This window comes from Medicago sativa, chromosome 3, assembly GCF_051527215.1.
Source record: "Medicago sativa cultivar Bolivia chromosome 3, Bolivia_mono, whole genome shotgun sequence".
NCBI lineage: Eukaryota > Viridiplantae > Streptophyta > Magnoliopsida > Fabales > Fabaceae > Medicago > Medicago sativa.
Genome location: NC_140751.1, coordinates 94401688 through 94422573, shown reverse-complemented (window position 1 = coordinate 94422573; position 20886 = coordinate 94401688). Strand labels below are relative to the sequence as shown.

The 20886-nt window shown below is 32.4% G+C and overlaps 3 protein-coding genes across 3 annotated transcripts in view; 1 reads left to right on the top strand and 2 right to left on the bottom strand.

Annotated features, from left to right (window-relative positions):
- Positions 1–52: 52 nt before the first annotated feature.
- On the bottom strand, positions 53–2823 carry LOC146942200 (alpha/beta-Hydrolases superfamily protein). Its single transcript, XM_085756151.1, has 2 exons — positions 2333–2823; positions 53–1152 (listed from the first exon to the last, which is right to left on the bottom strand). Exons 1-2 carry the CDS (start codon positions 2746–2748, stop codon positions 219–221), a joined length of 1350 nt encoding a protein of 449 aa, XP_085612277.1. The 5' UTR covers positions 2749–2823; the 3' UTR covers positions 53–218.
- A 4178-nt stretch (positions 2824–7001) lies between these two features.
- LOC146942199 (uncharacterized) lies at positions 7002–7878 on the top strand. Its single transcript, XM_085756145.1, has one exon. The coding sequence runs from the start codon at positions 7233–7235 to the stop codon at positions 7704–7706; it is 474 nt and encodes a 157-aa protein (XP_085612271.1). The 5' UTR covers positions 7002–7232; the 3' UTR covers positions 7707–7878.
- Positions 7879–12507: 4629 nt separating this feature from the next.
- The window catches only part of ECA3 (endoplasmic reticulum-type calcium-transporting ATPase 3), a 28949-nt gene continuing 20570 nt past the window's right edge, over positions 12508–20886 (bottom strand). The window contains exons 22-35 of the mRNA XM_085756144.1: positions 19834–19932; positions 19602–19747; positions 19432–19489; positions 18182–18274; positions 18037–18087; positions 17776–17907; positions 17194–17295; positions 16875–16929; positions 16607–16692; positions 15298–15446; positions 14457–14562; positions 14292–14345; positions 13360–13408; positions 12508–12944 (exon numbers count right to left, since the gene is read on the bottom strand). Coding sequence (XP_085612270.1) covers positions 12877–12944; positions 13360–13408; positions 14292–14345; positions 14457–14562; positions 15298–15446; positions 16607–16692; positions 16875–16929; positions 17194–17295; positions 17776–17907; positions 18037–18087; positions 18182–18274; positions 19432–19489; positions 19602–19747; positions 19834–19932 — 1248 coding nt within the window. The 3' untranslated portion in view covers positions 12508–12876. The remainder of the gene's footprint in view (positions 12945–13359; positions 13409–14291; positions 14346–14456; positions 14563–15297; positions 15447–16606; positions 16693–16874; positions 16930–17193; positions 17296–17775; positions 17908–18036; positions 18088–18181; positions 18275–19431; positions 19490–19601; positions 19748–19833; positions 19933–20886) is intronic.

The window sequence follows — 20886 nt, the reverse complement described above, 5'->3', positions numbered from 1 at the left end:
TTATGTTAAGCCATTCTTAATATCAAAACTCACTACAATTTCAAAACATCAATGGTCAAAAATATTGTTCATATATTCTCATTATAACTATTAATACCTATATCAATAATAAAATGTCAATACAAAACTCTATAGAAAATTAAATTTGCAGATAATGGATATATGACTCCATCGCATCAAGTACTAGCTTTCTGCATTGTTACTATACATGTCCACGATCATTTCTCATCAAATGCAGCTAAAGAAATATTCCTCAAATCAAGTTGAGCATGAGAATTAATTCTACTAATCTCACCAATTATTTCATCAAGTGCAACTTTATCTTTCAATATTGAAGTATGAGTCACCCCACCAATCTTAATAACTTTCAAGTACTGATTTTTTTCATCTTTCCATAGAGATTCAAGTGCCAACAAGCTCACCATGTTCACAGTTCCGTCACCATCACCATAAGAAAACTCTGGGGGCTCGTCAAAATCACCATTCCTATAAAACAATTCCTCTGGAGTCTTCACACCCTTTCCTATAATACAAGTCATACGCACTTCCGGTGCATCTATTTTCGCTATCAAAGGTAAAATGCGAGTTTCATAAGGATAAACCCCTTCAGGAAAACCAATATCTTTAAGAAAATCAACCATATCATGCGCTAAATAGCTTCTATATGGAGTAGTAACTAAAGATTTATCAATATCAAATATCTTAGGATTAGGCAAAAGCCATAGGTTACTCTCAGAAGTTCTCTGTTCATTTCTTACTAGCAAAGGGTTTACTAATGGCACTCCCAAAGTATTGCCTGATGCAAAAGTAAACATTTCATCAACAGTTCCACCCCATGGAGCAGAAAGTGCTATAAAATGTTTAATAAATTTCTTGCGCCAAGAAGAAGGGTTTCGATTAAGGAGTTCGAGAACAAATAAACCTCCTAAGCTGTGTGAGACAAGTATTACTGGCTTCCCTCCATTGGAATTGCTTGCTTTTTCTATCAAATTCTTTAGGTCGTTTAGGAATTTGGAACCAACTTGAGATGGGTGACCTGGTGCAGCTAGACCATATCGAAAATCATAGGGAGCTCCAAACAGATTTTCACCATCTATGTAACCAAGCTGTTCTAATGATTCTACTAAGGGCGCCATGTACCCTGTGACAAGCCTACACAAGTAACATTACTGTATTATTGTAAGGTACCATATAATAACTTTTTATAGAACTAACAATATGCATCATTGTCCCTATTTTGTCCGCCATGAGAACACTGATTAATGCATAATGAAGAGCAGTAACATCATCTGAAAACAATAATGTCAAGCTAATTCTCTAAAGCATTATGTCCGTAGCTTTATATAGATGTAAAAAGTGTCTTTTTTTTCTTTGGTGGTGGCCGGGGTTCGAACCTTGCATATTTTATGCACTGTCCCTGCCAACTGAGCTAGGCTCACGAGGACAGATGTAAAAAGTGTCTATATATAAACATATTGCAATTTGATGATACAAACATACCGATTCAATCTATCTAGAAAAGTGTTCATATAGGCAAGTATTTCTTGTTCCACTGCATTATATTCCTTCCCATATAATAATTGAAAGATAAAATATTCTATTGTATGAATAATATAACACAAGTTATCAATGAGTGTATCACCAGGTTAGAACCTTGAAATTGTAGGGGTATTGTCAAGTTGATTTTGAACCTACGAAATTGACGAGAAATTATAAATTGTTGGTCATTTTAGTCCAAACAGTATAGTCTTTTAGCAAATATTTTCAATTTTTTTTTGGTGTTAACCGGGTATCCTCTGCACGCAACTATACAAAGACTAATCCCTCGAAGGACCGCAATGGGTGGCAAAGTTCTCCCCCAAAAGATTTAACATTGCTCATGGCTAGATTCGAACCAGGATCTTTGGTTAAGCTGAAAGAGATCTCTTACCATCTCATTCAAACGCTCTTGCGTAAATATTATCAAATTAGTCCGAAGGTTAAAAACTTAGCCTAAAAAAAGACTAACATGAATGATAGCACTTTTGAAGTTTTGATCAAATACTGATTTCATATATTCAAACACAAATATTCTGAGTTCACTCATAATAATAACTAGAGCTCATGATGGAAAGTTTGGTGGAATCACGATCGAATTGACAAACTCACGGTCAATTCAAACATGTACTAAATTAAAGTTTCACTAAATCAAGGACTTGGTCCCACAACCAAATTGGATGATCTCATAATGAGCTAGTTTGTTAATTTCAAAGACAACATAAAACTTCCAAAACAAAGTACAGGAAATAAAACAAAATTTAAGGTTAAAAGCATGATAATGAAATAAACTTACTTAAGACGAGGATTAAGATAAAGAAGAGAGGAAGTAGAACCAAAGCTAGGGACACGTGTCTCCACTCCAGGTGCATTAAAAAAATCATCAAGGTCTTGATCATAATAAAGAGTCATACGAGAAGCAAAACATTTGGTGAAAGGAGCAAGTAAGACACTTGAGTCAAACCATAATCTAAACCATCCATTTTTCTTCTTGAAAGGAGGATACCATGGATCACAAATTAAGGTAGAAGGTTTATATTTAGTGGTTAGTTTTGCTTCTAGTTGGTTCCCTCCATTACCTGGTATTAGTATCACTGGATTGAGGTTGTTGTTGCTTGTGCTAATGGCAACATTGGTGCAACAAATTAATGATACCATCACTAACAGTGTTAATGTGTTGGTAATACAAATTTTGAGACTATGTTCCTTCATCACGATAAAAAATATATAATTACTGGGCTTTGTTTCTAGTGAAGTTTTGGATAATGTTTGGTTTCACTCAAACATGGCATTGTTGTTATATGAGTTGCATATTTAGTAGGCACACAAGTAGTATGTGTATAGTGTGATGTATGTGGTGGAGATTTTTCTACATTTCAAAAATATGCAAAAAGAAAACGGGTGAGAAACTGCCACGTCGTCACCTATTTATATCCTTTATCATCCACGAAAAGAAGGTAATGTCAGTCAACGATGAGAATATAAAGTTGGGCCCAACTTCAATTTTTGTTATTGGGCCGAAACGTATTGTTTGTTCAAAGCTTGAATATTATACCATATACCCCTGCATTTAATCTTTTACTCCTACAAATTATGTTAAGTGTCAATTTTACCCTTTTTATAAGTTGCCTTCACCCCACACAATATTCTGGAACAACAATATTTTGTTAAAAGATTTGAAATATGCAACCTTTCATATTCACAGTTCCAATTTTTTTAGATCTAAAGGTAAAGAGGCAAAGCATTTTTTACTTTACTTTTATCAATTTTCGTAAACCTGCTAAAAATCCAATTCTTAAACCTGCTAAAAATCCCAGATAAAGAATTCAAAAAAATTCCTAACCTTTAGAATTAAACACGCATGTTTATTTATTTCCTAACCTTTGGATCTAAACTTTTTTGCGGAATTATAAGACCCTTCATTTTTTAATCCAAAAAAATAATTCCATGAAGGATATGATAAGGTTTGGTATCATGTTCTCTACTGTAATTAGTTTTATATTCATCGATACAGGCAAGTGTGTGTACTCTTTCAGGGCCGGCCTATAGCCCGTCGAGGCGGGGCTATGACACCGGGCCTCGATTTTTTGGGGGCCCAAATTTTTTTTTTTTTTTTTTATATATGGAAGGCCATTAAAACTACTTTATATATGTTCAATGTTGTGTGTACATTACATAGAAAGTTCCATAGTTTAGTGGTTGTCTCCGTGAATTTTTGCTTCCCTCACCTGGGTTCAAGCCCAATACTCCTTTTTAATAAATTTAATCTTTTTTTTTCTTCATATGTATATATTTTTCCCTATATAGTGTACCCCAATTTTTTTTAGACCATCAATTTTTTGTGTGCTTCTTTTTGGGGGCCAATATCTTAAAATTATAACGGAGTCTCTAAATTGTTTAAGACGGCCCTGTACTCTCTTTCTCTTTGCCCTCCCTCACTTCCTCTCAAACCTCAATTTAAGAAGAAAGAATACCAATAGTCATTCTTTACTCAATTGTTCCGGTTTACAACTTAATCTACCAGAAACCTTTAATTTGAGTATTCCGGAAATTTTATGAGGGGTGAAGTTAAATGATAAAAGGGTAAAATTGACATTTTAATAATTTGTAGCGTAAATGATTAAATGTTGGGGCATAAGGTATAACTTCCTCAAAGCTTTTGGAACAAAGATTTTTTTAAATTGCTCGTCTCTCTTTTATTTTTGCTCATTCACATGCATACGTGAGTTAACTCACGTTGAAAAATGTCCAACATAAATTAACTCACGTTGAAAAAGCCGAGCGTAAGTTAACCTACGTTGGACATAATTAAGGAAATGAACAATTTTGAAATGGAAAAGAGTAATTTTTCAAGATTTCTTTTACAGAATTTTGCAACACATAATTTGTTATTTTGTTTATTAAATTAGGGTAATGCTAACTTGTGCTCTAAGAACACATGTTAAGCAATTTAAATATAGAAATATTTTCTTAAATTTTGTGTATTTAATTAATCAAAAGTAAAAAAAAAATTAAATTCAAATGTATTAATTACAACAAAAAATATTTCTACTTTTGTTTATTAAATTAGGGTAATGCTAACTTGTGCTTTAAGAGCACATGTTAAGCAATTTAAAAATAGAAATATTTTCTTAAATTTTGTGTATTTAATTAATCAAAAATAAAAAAAATTAAATTCAAATGCATTAATTACAACAAAAAATATTTCCACTTTTGACTCATTCTGCACAACTTACCATTTCCCATTAAATTAATCATTATAGTTTTTTTATGTCTTTTTTATTGCTAAAAAAATAAGAATTATATTTGTACAACCATTATGTGACAACTTTTGAGACAATCTTCATTTTCTCTCTAATAGAAAGAAGCACACAATGTGAATATCAAATAGAAAATTGTCTCAAAAGTTGTCCAAAAATAATTGTACAAATATCATTTATCTTTCTAAAATTTATAAGTAAGTTTTTTCACTTTTGAAAGTTTTCTAATAAAATATTAGTTTAATAGTATCATTAAATTACTCTCGAGTAAAACAAGGGGTGATCTAATGTGATCGATGAACATGTGTTAAGAAAGAACGTAAAAGTCGAGTTTAAATTCTGACTAAAACGATTCATGGAACAATCATTTGTTGAACGTTATTGTATAAGGTTATCATTTAAAGTGAACTCATTTAAAATTATTGGAGTGAATAATCTCATCCAACAATTGATAACTTGTTGACAAAGACAAAATGTATGATTTTCATAAATTAGTACCTGAATGATTTATTTTTTTTATTTTTTTGAAAAATACCAGAATGAATTTTATAAGGAGGTGCATGTTAGAAGCAACAATAGTTTTTTTTTTTTTACTAAAGAAGAAACAATAGTTGGTTGGTGGCATCCTTTTCCGCTCATGGAATAGGGAAGGTATTTGTTTTAGAGATTGTAAATTTATGATATTTTGTGCTTACTATAAGACATTTTAGATGACACAAATATCTACATATTCAACCCTGTGGCCCGAGTCTAGTCATTGTGAGTTGTGACCCCTTTCGTGAGGAGGCACTCCTTTCCCCACATCACATTTTCATTCTACAAATGTCTCTTAATTTTGGAAGAAACTTATTAGAATGCAGAGAGCAACCTCTCTAATCCTTTTTGACAAATTCTTTGTTAGTATATTAGTATACAAGAGCAACGTCTAGTTTCAATGATGTTTGAAGATGTATTTACTTCATTTTTCTAAAGAGATGATTAGTCTTTATTTTGGCATAACAAAAACAAAAAAGCTTTCTAAAATTTGGTGATACTTATGTTGCCAAACAATATTCTATTTTTCATTTATTGACTTTAGTTGTGTATGATAAGTCAATTTTTTTTCTTTGAACATCAAAACTACCCATGTATCAAAAAAAAAAAAAAATTTGTGTCCATGTAAGTAAAAAAGGACCGGAGGGATATTACTTTTATAGGTAAATGTTACTCCATCCGTCTCAAAATAAATAACTTATTTGACCATTTTACACATGCTAATAAAAATATTTGACTTTCAGTATCTTTAATTATATACCTACAAAAATTATAAAAATTTGATATTTTAAAAATATTCATCGAGACAAATCCAAAACCTCTTACATGCTACCCTTTTGTCTTTATGTAATAGTAGAAAACTATAGTCAAAGTATGTTATAGGAATAATACAGCTATTCAAATTAGATCACTTATTTTAAGGCGAAGGGAGTAGTTGTAAATATATTATTGTTAGAGGAGAGGGAGAATGTTACCTTGAACATCTTTTCCAAACTCCTAACTCTTTAACTATTAGACTACACCTTTCAAAACACCAAATGGATAACACTTGAAATTAAAGACGGCTACAATTATTGGCAATTTCAAGTTCGTAGTTGATTTTGTAATGTGAAAACTGATTGATAACCTTACACTTCAATAACAAAATTACAACATCTTATTAATAATGCAACTAGTTGCCAAGATGGGAAGCCTTTTATGTCTTTTTGTTCAAGAAGAGTCAACAAGCCTCCATTTAGTAATTTGTTTTCAACGTACATCGTTTGATTTTTATTTCAAGAACGTGATAATTCTTCCAATGTTGGTATAAGTTTACTGCTACGTTATTGCTAATCTTTTCCGTGTTAGTTTAAGGCACCTAAAACCTTAATAACGGCCTTTCACTATATCACAGTAATTCATGCAAAATAGAAAAAACAAAGAAAAGTACGAATCATGGGAAATTATGTAGCAGTAGTATATATGGAGTATATTTTTTATTTTTCTTGTATGAAAAAGTCAAAATGGAATACTACTAAGTTGAATTGAAGTATTACCGATCCATATAATCCAAGCCACCTTAAAATAATAGACTATAATGATTACAATAACAACAATAATGTTATAGGGTAACACGTTCCACAACAACTTTGGTCTTATCTAATCTTAAGGTATTCTATTCTTCACTTCTGATCAGGTGTGCCATGAATAGGTACGTGTGATATTTCACATCTTCATGCCCACCTTCCTTATATTATTCATTATATAAATTCCTCTCTTTATTTTATTTCACCCACTCCTATCTAGTTGTCTCCTATCCTAAGTTTCTTGATTTTATTCATTAATTCACAAACTATTATTATTTGTTGTATGTTTTTTACTTGAACTTGAAGCCATATTTTTAGTTCAACACAAACCTTGGAGATGAGGAAAAGTGGGAAAGAGCAAAAACAAAACAAGATAGTGAGAATAATAACAACACCAATAAGAGTGTTGGGAAAAGCAAAAGACATGTACGTAAGAAGCATAACAAAGTGCGGTAACAACATGAATTACAGCAATCCTACTGGAAGATTCGAGAATTTACCGCGAAGTTACAGCGCGGTAACTTCTCGATCCGGTGGTGGTGGTGATAATGAGGATTTTGCTGAGTTAATGAGAGCAGCTTCAGCTAGGACTTTGGGAAACCGAATTGATATGGATTTGGTTCTCAAACAACAACTAGAAACAAAACCCGTTTCTTCAAACGGGTTACCCAAATCCGTTAGTGTTGGTATGGGTCGGATTGATGAGGAAAAGCCTAGTGATGATATGGGTGAAGGTGATGTTCCTGTTGTGGCAAATTCTTATCCAAGAAGTAGAAGCTATGCTGTTGGAAAGAGAAATGTTGTTTTGTAGAATCATCAAAATTAATCTCTCTTGAGAATTGATGATGATTTCATTTTCATGGTCTGGTAATTTTGATTTCTATTTGATTTTATTTTATTTTTTGTCTTGGATGTTAGACATTGGTTCATATCTCATATATTCTCAATCAATGCAATGCAATTCAATTCAATTCTTCCTCTTATCCCATATTTTTTGTTAAGAGTTATCTTTGGACACTCAAATACTTCATCAACAACTTGAGAGAGAAAGAAAAATGAATAATGTTAATTTTTTTTTTTTACATATATAATCACTTTTTTTTTTGTACATTATGCTAAAATAACTTTCTAATAATCATAATTGTCATTTTAATAAATAAATAAATAAAAATATAATTAATTAGTATGTACAATATAATTAACTTTTGAATTAAATCAATTATAATTATTAGATCGTTAAAAATGTTAACTTTAACTCAAAAATGTCTTAAAAGGTGTATATATGATTGATTGTAACATGTAAAAAAGTTTAAACTTACTATATCAAAATGTCTGAACACAATTTGATGGTAAATGAATACATATTATTTTTTTGAGGAAATGGTCAATGAATACATGTATATTTAAATATCTGAAAATTATCGTAACGATGTTAAAAAGCTTAGAGTTTTGAAGAAGAAAAGGTAGGTTAGTTTAGCTTCTTCAAAAAAAAAATTGAAGAAAAAAGCTTAGATTAATATATAATTATGTTTAATAGATGATACGACCTTGTTATTTTTATTAATATTAATATATGTGATCTATTTATACATAATTATCATATTAATAAGTTTTTTCAATAATTCATTTTTTATTGACTGAAATCTATGTAAGTTATCAGTTATCATATTAATATTAATATATGTGATCTATTTTCAAAGGGCAGGAAATATAGATTTTATCTTATAAAGACTGAATGAATTAGAACATCTCTAATTTCCCCCTTTGTGTTAATATGGTGGGGAATACATACAACAGACGGGGAAAGACAATTTATTAAGCTTGTCTCATCTATAGGAGTATGTCTTAAGTGAAAGATAACTCCAAGATACGAGTCAAGTGGGAGAAAAACAAATCAGAATGACAAGATTTTGGTTAGTGTATACAACACTATCGAGTAAAAAAAGAAAGATAAAGGAGTGAACCTCAATGAAGATAAAATAAAAGGATAGCTTTTCTAAGTTGATTAGTTGCTTTATATATTATTTATTAACAGGGCCGTTCCTACGAATATGGAGGCTCGGTGCTGGAAGTAAAATGAGGCCCATAGTAAAATAAAGATGTATATTTTTTTTAAAAGAACAATGTTCTATTTAAATTTTTTGAAAGATATATTTGGGAGGGTGTAAATAGAAAGCTTGGTTTTATATGGGGTATATATAACAAATTGCATCAAAAGGGCCAAAACAATAACAGACTTCAGCCCAGTCTTTAATGCCAATGTTTTGGGCCTGTCTGTAGGTATATTTTACTATATAAACCCCCAAAAATCCAGTTCTTGCTATATACACCCGCACGGTTTATTGGGGGGTACTAGGCTATAATTATTTTTTTGAGGCCCATACCCTGGGGAGGCTCGGTGCTATAGCGCTGCTTGCACCCCCCAGGGTCCAGCCCTGTTTATTAATGGAAAGATGGATATTGATGTGTACATCTATCTTCTATTTTTCTTTTTATCATATAGCTAGATTTTAATATTTTAACCCAATCAATTTGGTGATTCAACCTCACAAAATCTCTATTTGACCTAAATTCATGTTCGATCGGATCAGCCCCATTCAACATGAAAGTGATTGGCTCGGTAATAAGTTTAAAATTTCGAACTCATATTCTAATTTGATGATGTATTAGTTATTATTTAATTAATTTAATTAATATATATAATTATTTTACACATACAATTAATGATGTTGTCCTCACCTAAATTAATAAATATGAAAAATATATGAGTTGTTTTTTTTATTGAGGGAATGAGTTGTTATATTCATTAATTGATGTGAATATTATTGAATGTATGTGTAAAATAATATTACGATGTCAGTTAAACTCTTAATTTGTTTATATTCTCTATTATTTACTCCCTCCGTTCCTTTTTAAGTGTCACTTTTGGAGAAAATTTTTGTTTCAATTTAACTGTCACTTTCAAAGTTCAATGCAACATTAAATGTTGTTTTACCATTATTACCCTTAGTTATTTATTGTGGAGAGAGAAGTATATGAAAGAAGATATTAAATGAATAAGGTCATTATGGTAAAAGTATAAATTATTGTATCAAAATTGTATCAAAAGTAGTAACATTTATTTATTGTCTTGGTATGTGTAAAATGTCAAAATGTGACAATTAAAAAGGAACGGAGGTAGTATATATTTTTCTTCAATTTTAGTATGTTTGTTTGTGAGCATATTAAATATGTTTGAAATTTTATGTCCGACATTTCCAAGTTAATGTCGTTAAGTCCCATTAATGTCAATGAAGGGTCGAGTGATTAAAATTTTACTGGTACTAATTTTAGGAATATTTTAGACCATTAATAATGCAGGTAAACAAGCTGAAAATTTCCTACAATTTTGAGGATTAGATTAAAATAATTCAATTGAAATTACGTCGTCTTTGTCCACAACACATTATTCTGCGGACCAAGAATAATAAATTAACAAAATTGAATAGAGACCATAAAATTAAAATACAATTAAAAGATCTGATAAAAAATTGAATAGAGACCATGAAATTAAAAGATCTGATAAAAAATTAAATGGACTGCAGACCAAACTAAAAAAATTAAACAATTTAGATGTTTTAATCACGATATTTTTTTTTAATAAACTAATAGTCTACGGACCAATTCGTAGACCAAAGATACATAACCCTCATAATAAACCACATCTAATTATAAAATGGAAAGATGAAATTTTCACAACTCAAACTTTACTTGAAATGTATGCGTGAATGAGATATATGTTATTTGAACAACCATTTTTAGAGTAATTATTAAACAATCAAAGATATACAAATAAAGATTGATATTAACACGAAAAAACAAAGAGAGTTAGAACACAATAAAAATACGAGAAAGAATTGTTTCAAAAATTATAACAAAATAGCTAGCTGTACAAATAACGTGAAAATTTTGCAATCCAAAGGTGTACTTTAAAACATTTGTTATCCAAAAGTACGCTTTTAAAAATAAATTTTTTAACATATCATCGATGTAAAATTATATTTTCAACTAAATTTAACAATTATGATAGATTGACGGTGTAAGAAAACTTATATTGAATGTGTATGTAAATTCTTAAAAAATGGATGCTGTATTTAAGAAATACAGTATGTGTTATGAAACTGAAAAGTCACGATAATCATAATTAACTGGATTTTGACCGACTCCGGGAGAAGGTGAGAAAGGACGACGAAAGGTGAGGGAGGTAGTAAAGGAAGCGGCTGAAGCTGAAGGTTTTGACCAATATGCGTTTATAATTTGTTTTTTTTTTCTTGGTTACATGGCTAAAGAAAGAAAAATGTTTATAATTTTTTTTTGAGAGAAAAAATGTTTATAATTTGTTTGAATCCAATATAAATGATGAAAAGCTGAAAGTTGAGATAAATTGAGTAAGACAATATGTTCCTGAATTCAATTGATTTTCAAATTCAACATTCAAATTTATTCCTATTCAATCCAAATCAAACCAAACTGAGATACATACTTAGACATTTATTTATTTATAAAACAATCATAAAATAATTCGAGCTCCCACCTTGTATTTCGGTTTTTCTGATGTTTTACTTCGCTTATACAAAAATAAAATAAAATAAAATACGGCCAATATGATTAAATACAGCTGTTATTGAGGGATTTAATTACAGCATAGATGACGTACCACTCAAGTAAATAACCGAAGAATGTTGACCAATGTTCAGTTGGATAATTTAAAGAGAGCTGCTAGCGATAATCGCTCCAGCAATCGCTAATAAACACTCGCTCTTATAGCAATGCCACATATCTCTTTTTGTTGATGAGTAAACCGGCAACCGGCTCTATTGCAACCACATCCCTCACCCCTCCCTCAACACCAGTCATAACCCATTTGTCCTGCCACTCCCGTGAGCTACCACCTTGAGTCACCATCATATGCCCCGTATTTCCTATATGTTTCAAATCTACCCATATATTGATTATTGAGATTTATCCAATATAGTAAACCGTAGAAGTTAAATCTGGCGCACCCATAACAAATTTGAACTTCAACTGGTAATCCTAGCAAAGATTAACAACAACACACAGCACAAGAAAAGCAAATGATCGAAGTACTGGCCTCCACCAAAGAAAGGGAGAGAATTAGTTTCACAAATTAAACTGCTTTGTTTTAATTAGATTCAAGATCTTATGGAATTGTTTGTGAAGAAACACAAAAAAATAAAGATGTTCTCTTTGAGTTTCACCTATGAACCAGCAAAGATTATTTATTAATTTGGTTGAAAGGGGATTTTGTTTTACTGAGAGAGATGGGGATATAGAAAGCGTGTTTTTAGAATTTTAATTTTAATGATTAAAAAAAATTAAAATGTCTCAACAGGCTAAGCCGGTTAACAGGTGTAAAATTTTTAAAGTTGCGTGACGTTTGTTGATATATGCGCGAGTGTTTGGGGGCGTTTGACAGAGCAACTGTCCTTAGCAGTTCTCTAATTTAAAATATAGCCTAAGGAAATCGCAGTGGAAATTAAAGGTACAAACTAACATAATCAAAGGAATAAAACTTTCAACAGCCAGACACAGAACTAACAGGAGCATCTATATAGTCTAATCGAAATGGAAATTAATCATCTATAAGCCTGTAGTTACCTATATTTGCTGTTTTCAGATACATAAATGACAAAATATAACATTCTCATAAAAAGAAAAAATGAGGACCTTTATTGTTCTTACGCTACCAAAATTGATTAAATACAAACCATAAAAGAGAATGAATAATTGATGATAATATAAGCCTGTAGTTACCTATATTTGCTGTTTTACATCATGGACATTTTCAGAATATTATACAGTATTTTCATGGTACCTTTTAATTCCTGGACATGCATATGGAGGTTGGCGATTCAGATTAGATCATGGATACCACTTTAAATACTTTGCAAACAGAACTTGCTTGAATAGTACACTGCATCTTACTTATCACGCACTTCTCTTTTTGGAAGTAAATCAGTCCTCCTAAACCATAATCTCAACCTCAAACCTAAAACCATAGGAATTGTTATGATATAAGCAATAAGGAAAATATTTTTTATATAGATGATTACATCAATAAATCCTATACACTATACAGATACCATCATGACAAAGCACCGTACAAAATGTACCCACTGATATATCTTTTTTCAACAATGAAAATGAGACAACAATCCTGCAATTTTCCACTTTGAAAACTGGTACTTTTAATAGTGGAAAAAAATAACACAACGTTTTTATTTTACTTTTCCGTTTTTTGAAGATTTGCGCAAAAAATAGTGGAAACAACATCTTGGTTTTTTCCATCATTTCTTGCACAAAACTCTGAAAAGAAACCAAAGCACCAATGAAATGGCATTTTTTGCAATTATTAATGAAACACAGGAAAATGTAATTATTTAACATGATCAGATAAAGATTACCACTGGGATTTCTGGAGAAGAACTTCAATATCTCATCAATGATTATAACCTGGAAAAGAAACCAAGGGACAACACAACACATTGATGAGTCGCAGGACTGAACATTTGGCAGTGACTGATTCCTCAAGAGAGATCCCAATAATCAAAATCAACAAAAAGCTTTATGCAGATATTACGTGCAATACAGTCATAAAATTAACCAAATTACTTTTAGATGGTCACCAAACCAATGTGGCAATCAATTGCAAGTTAAAAGGGTAAAAGTGCAGAAGCTCAAAAAGGTAAAAACCACTTTTCTTCCCCAGATAGACTTCCAGTTTCAAGAATTGTTCATATTGGGAGTGCTAAATAATATAAACTATTTCCTAACATTTTAGTGAAGGTCTGAAAGGGAATATGACTGTAAGGCATAAAATATAAACAGATAAGAATGAAGATTGTCACCGACCGAAATTTAACCAACTCGTATTAACAAAAAAAAAAGAAGAAGAAAGCAAAAGCAAATATCAAGCCCTAATCTAGTTATAAATATTCGAATTAAGAATTGCAGCGAACTTTTTGGTTACTAATAAATAAAGCCTGACAAGTTAGTATTGCAAATGCTCAATACATTAGTTATTTAAGTTAATATGGGATTCTGACTCTACAACTTTGAGCGGAACAACTGCAAATAAATACTTCTAATAGCACCCCCATACTTTCCATATATGAAGAAAGCAACTCGATAAGTGTTGGTAACTTTCAGCTATCTAGCAAATTTTGGTCATTATGATATATATTAATATTCTAAGCTAAAAGCACAGGGTTCCAAAACTCAAAGACATAGTACACTCACCATAGTGCTCATTCAAGGAATTATCTACCTAAATGCACAAGGATGGAATACAAGGGTCAAAAATATATCATAGAGAAAGATGAACAAAACTACATACCGGTAAAGAAAGATAGAGGACAGCCATCCAGTCAGCCCAAGATAATGGTGTTACCTGCCAAGACATTTGGTTATATAATAATCTGATTCTTAATGAACAGGATAAATATAAAGTCGTCATTTCAAGAAAATATAGTGGCAATCGTTGTTTCAGATAATTACTTACAGAGAAAAGAACTGACAGTGGACGAACATACAAAATGAGTATGTGAAGAAGCATAGTGAGGACTATAGAACCAACAAGCCACAAGTTACTCCAGGGAGGGATAACCCTGAAAGAGAAATGAATATTGTCATTGTTATATCATTATTAAAAATTAAATATTTGTTACAGCAAAAGTTGTTGTTTCAATTCCTAATTATAATTCAAAAACACGTGAATCAAACTTTGTTTACATGGTGGACTCAGGTCTTGGTCACTAGATTAGGTTATGGCCTATTCATGTCCTGCACATTAAAGAAGATTCTAGTAGGTAAGATTCTGTTAACAGAATCTAACAGCTGCAACTGTGTTCAACAATTTGCGATTGTTTGTCACTTCTATGAATGGCCTCGTGTGTATTCAGTTCAGTTTGTTAAGATTTCATTTTCTTGGTCTATGAATTTTAACAACTTCCTACCCTACTAGTTTAGTGACTGTTTGTGAACTTGTGAACCATCTCAAAAACTTCGACTTATGGGTGAAAGAACTTGAATGATTTCTTATTTAGTATGTCCCTCCATACAAGAGTCTTTGGGCTTAAGGCGTAGACATTGCACATACTATATCTTATCTTGTGCAGAAAACAAATTTCATACAAAAGAAGCAACAATGATCAAACCTATGATCACTTGGTCATAGAAACTTCGATACCATGTCACCAACTAACTATTTGAATGAGTCGACAGACAAAAGCACATGAATGATTTGATATTAAAGAGTAACATCCAATATCCTTCAATTAACATGCAGGAACCAGGAAAGAACAAAAATCTGAAGTTAAATTAAATTGGATAGAATTACTTACAGGAGGGATTGATTTTCACTAAGATTGTTCAAAGCATTGAACATCTCAACAACAACAAGCACAGTCATTGCTACAGTCGATGGATGTCGATCTTCAAATATACTGCATGGATAAGTTGTCTCCCTGGTTGGGCAAGTGTCAAAATTCATCTGGAAAGGGAAAAGAGTCAAACTAAGGATGCCTGAAATAGATTTAGGGGATGTTTGGAAGATCTTATCTTATGACGTGATAACTTGTGCAAATACCTTATAAATTTATAAAATACCTTATAATATGCACATAAGTTGCTTTCATTTTATACGTAATTTTCATAAGCTCTTTAGAGTATCTTACAGAAACAACTTATGCAGAGCCTGTGCAAAGTTTTCCCTCAAACAATCATTATATAACTTAGATAATAAACACTTAATGAAGTTGTTTACCCAAATGCTCCCTGTACTACTTGTAGACAAAAAGGAGCACTTATTACTAGAATGAAGACAACAAAATCATTTGTATCTACATGTACAAAAATACATTGTCATGGCTTGAAGCAAATCTTGAAACAACTAATCCTGTGTTCAAATTATATGATGCTCTTCAATAGTGATCATCGTTGAGTATCGATGATTTTCAAGTCTAATCTATCAATGATTCCAACAAGTGATTTTCATGGGTGCATTTGCTTGTTTCAAGGGAGTTTTGTTTTTGACAATGCAAAAAGATTTAGGAGCCTCTGTAGTAGCTACATTGCTTGTTTACTCTATTTTACCTTCAACTTCAATCATATCAGAAAATAATATTATTTGAATGTTGTTGCATCTTAAAAGAACGGAGTAGAGAAACTTATCCATGATGATTAAAACTGAAGAGCTCTTAATATAGGAGCAAAATTGGCTCTAAACTAGGATACAATTCTGCTGACATTAAAAGGAAACATACCTACGATCTGCTCAAATATCAGTAAGGATAATTGGAGCAGATTTGACACACTCATCATTAATTATTAATAAGAAAATAGTTGGAATAAAAAAAGGAAAGAAAATAAAACCATATTGCAATCCTTATCTATATGTACTTCTCTCTCATATCTCCATATAATTTAAGTTCAATCAACAATAGCAATTTCTGTTTATATCTTTTTGAATCATTTTCTGATTAATTTTTTTTCCTGAATGTATCTGTTAAAGTTTGGAATTTCTTTTATTTCATGATACAATACAAAGCTATTTGCATATTGTGTCACATCTCCTCAGACGTTATCATCTATAAAGAATTTACTCAGGACTCAGAAGCACAGCCCACAAACAAGTATACGATAATATCTCACCAGTTCAGTGTATGGTAGTTTAGGGCCACTATCAGCGTAAACAAACCACCAAATAAAGCCGGCAACAGTGGCAAGCCCAACATAAGCTGCATCAAACATTAAAGATTTAACATTATTCAACTAATGAAGCAAAAACATGAACAATGTTAAGAGCATGAACCCTTTCATCATAAGAAGAACATATCCCCAAGTTCCAACGTTTCCAACATATGCTTCAATAATTTCACAAAGTTGAGAAAAACAAACGAGATTGAGATATTGTGGTTACCTCCAATTACCAAATACCGAAAGAAGAGCCAACCTGTAACAACTGCTTCATTCACCTGTAGATGCAAAATGGAATAAATGTGACAAAATAAGAGGATGATTGGGAATTTTTTGAACGATGATCTTTTTTATGACATCAGCAATTTTCGGCTAATTACAATTTTTGTATTAGCATTCAAAGTTCACTTGGATTTTAGCCTTTTGCCTACAATTTTAAGGGGTTTAACTATTTGACAGGTAAGGTTTAAGAGAGATAATATCATTTTGATATCAATCAAATACAACTCTGGGTCTCTGACAATGAACTGTTAGTAGAGTACCTTTCGAGGCTTAACCTTCATCACATCAGAGTCTTGCTTGTTGAAGCCAATAGCAGTAGCAGGCAATCCATCAGTAACCAAATTGACCCAAAGCAACTGGACCTGGTAGGATTAGAGGAGATAAAATGAAAAATATTAAAGCTACATTATTCACTGAACCAAAAATGAAAACTCATTTTGTGAGGACTCACACTGTCTACCACCTTCAAGTTACATTCTACGATTTTCCAATGATAATACATTAATTAAGAAGAACCAGCAATAAGTGCCAGGGCCCAGAGTCATTGGAAAATAATTAAGAAGAATTCGAAAATTTATATGGGGCTGAAGTATTTATTATTAAAAAATTAGCATTATGAGATAAAAAAGGGCAACCCGGTGCACTAAAGCTTCCGCATACGCAGGGTCCGGGAAGGGGTCCCGGCATTTGGTGTATTGTATGCAGCCTTACTCTGTTTTTACACAAGAGGCTGTTTTTGTTTTTTTTTTTTTTTTTTGAGATAATCAACAAAAAAATATAATACAATTCCTTTTAATCTCTTTTATTATGAAATCAATTGCTAAATAATACTCTACACTCACAGGGGCAAGGGTGTCAGGTATTCCAAGCACTGCAGCCACAAATATACATACTACTTCACCAATGTTGGAAGAAATCATGTATCTGATAAACTGCTTTGTATTATTGTATATAGCCCTTCCCTCTGCCACGGCCTACACAGAGACGGAGATTCTGAAGTTGTATGAGGAAATTTCTTTTCTATTCAAGAGGAAAGGGAAATAAAGTAATAAACAAAGAGAAGGAAAAGAAACTTGACAAGAACAATAGATATGCTAGCATACCGCAACGATTGAGGCAAAGTTGTCATCAGCCAGGACCATGTCTGAAGCACTCTGTAAAAAAAAAAAAAGGAGAAAAACATCAAACTGTTCAGGATTATTGACTAGAAAAGGAATAAAGAGGGGAAGTATGGACGGTTGATAACACCTTAGCAACAGCAGTCCCTGAACCCATAGCAATTCCTATGTCTGCCTTCTTCAGGGCAGGTGCATCATTGACTCCGTCACCAGTCATTGCAACCTAAAAGATTAACATTGTGAATTTCCCCAAATTTGAAAGAAATGCTTTTAGTAATTGTAGAAATAATAATGTCCAGTTGTCCACGATTAAAACGATATAACAAACTAAAAATTTTAGGGCCTAGAGTGGTTAAAAGAGCTATAGCTTTCCCTGGTGCAGCTGCATTGTTTTACGGCCCCGGCCATAATGATGGTCCCTCATGTTGACCTTTTTTGTTGCGCACATCAAGGGCACTAACTATAGTCATTGTAGTGCTACTCATTGGGTTTGTCATGCCATGTACAGGATCAAAATCCATATTTTCCCACCCTTCTGAGTTTCCTTGACCATTACTTTAAGGATATCACGGTAATTTTTCCTTAATGCATAGGAAGCCTTTTAGGGTTCCAAACCGCCTTTCTTTAAAGAAAACCCGCTGCAACCACTTCTGTTTTCAACTTCAGGCACAGAACCCTTCAAAATTAGGGCAAACCACTTATCGTGCATTGAAATCCCCATTTTGCACCAGATAAAGGAAAAGGTTCACCAGCCAGGCAGACATGTTTGTAAACCTGTTTTGCTCTTCTCATCTTTGTCCCTCCCCTATCAGCACTTCACAAGACTCTTTTCATGCATTCTGTTGCATTGTCCAGCAGCTCAGTGATTTTCCAGCCTCAATCACTCATTTGGTACTGTACTTTTCTCTTTGTCATGTCCCTGGACTATTATTGACTTGTTAGCTGTACTTCATAGCAATGGTATGCCGAAAGTGTCTTTAATTTTAAGCATTTAAGTGGGTATTAGAAAGTATTTACAATGTCATGCTATCTCTGGTATGCCAGACACTCTATATCTTCTCTAGGGTTTTAGCTATGCTGTGCATCTTTCCATCGACAATTTGATTAACATCTATAGGTGTAAGATTAGAAGGATTAGAGCTAAAGATATACGATCCTCACAACCCAACTGCGGGAAAAGTGCCATACGACAAACTATATTCTGATGAAGAGGACTTTTTACAACAAGAATGGGAGAACTAGAGAGACATCTGAAGACAGGAAACAAAAAAAAAAAAAAAAAAAAACCAAAGGAAAAACCTTTACTAGTTTTTATTTTTTATGACATCCTTTTCTAGTTAGTAATCACAACTAATGTTGTGAATGTGGAAGCAACCATACCACTTCATTCTGGTGTTGCAATGCTTCAACCAGCATCCTTTTATGAGAAGGCTCGACCCTAACAAAAAAAATAAAGACATGCAACTATTAATATATGAGTAGTTGATCTACAAAAAGAATGAACACAACCGCAAGTGTGCTTCTATTCATGCCATAATCTGATAATATACCTGGTAAAAAGTGCCATACGCTGCAATGCTATAGTTTGCTGCAGTGCTGGAAGTTCTTCAAACTCAGAAGCAGTGTAAGAGTGTTCGGTAAAATCTATCAAATGGTCAAAAGCACCTATCTTGCGGCAAAGTGACTCAGCAGTGGACTGATTAAGTAAGAAGTAACATTAGACAAGACATGGGGAACATTGAAAGATAAAATGAACAAGAAAGCTTTTGGAACTTTAAGAACCTTGTTATCTCCAGTGACAACTATAACACGAATGCCTGCAGTCATGCAAGAAAGCATGGCATTTCTTACTTCATCTCTTGGTGGATCCAGCATCCCAACCTACATAAGGTATAACGGAAACCCAGAAAGAGAAGGTTAATATTGTATAACAAACATTTAGAAAACAGGTCAAAGTTAAAACAAGAAAAGGGTTATTGAAGCCTACTGAGATTTTCCTATTTTCCCCTAATTTAGTTCTTTCCTAGTATGTGTTCATATGATTAGCTGTACATATATTTTAGCAACAAAACTGCGGTAATAGGTGCTGAGAGTTAATTTCTCAATCCAACCGGTTTGATTCTCAAGTTAGCCCCAATCTTTAACACAAACGTTTCAACCTATGAAGCACGGACACTTCTCGGATTAGGCGTGTCCCGGTGTCGGACACGTGTCGTGTCCGACACTGACACGACACCGACACTTGTAATTACACCCAATTATGTGATTCTTTTTTAAATTATTAACTGTGTCGGCGTGTCAGTGTCCGTGTCGTGTCCGGTGTTCGTGTCTGTATCCGTGCTTCATAGGTTTCAACACACACTTTTTTATTGGTTTTTATTCATATGGGTCCCACCTAAGTTACATGGGACCACGTGATTTGGTGGAGCGCATAAAAATTTTAACCAATAAAAGAGTCAGTGTTGAAAAATGTGTGTTAGAGAGTGTGTTGCTAGCACTCTCTTCATTTTGAATATGATGCACCATTTTCCATTTTAATCATGCAAAATAATTTCCGGAAGAAAAACCGCCAACGTTTCATATGATTTTTTAATTTGAACAAGGACCAAACCATTCCTAATCACTTTAAGAACCGCATCTCCTAGCACATTGCACATAAAATTTAATTCAAGTCAAGCCACATTAATAATGTATTTTTGAGTTTATTCCTTGCTTCAGTTGCTGCTGACATTCACATATGTCTATATCTCTGATTAGAAAAGCACATTCATCTTACTCTACATGTCAAGGCATAAAAACATATATTAAGGAAGATAGCTCCATTGGACGACTCAG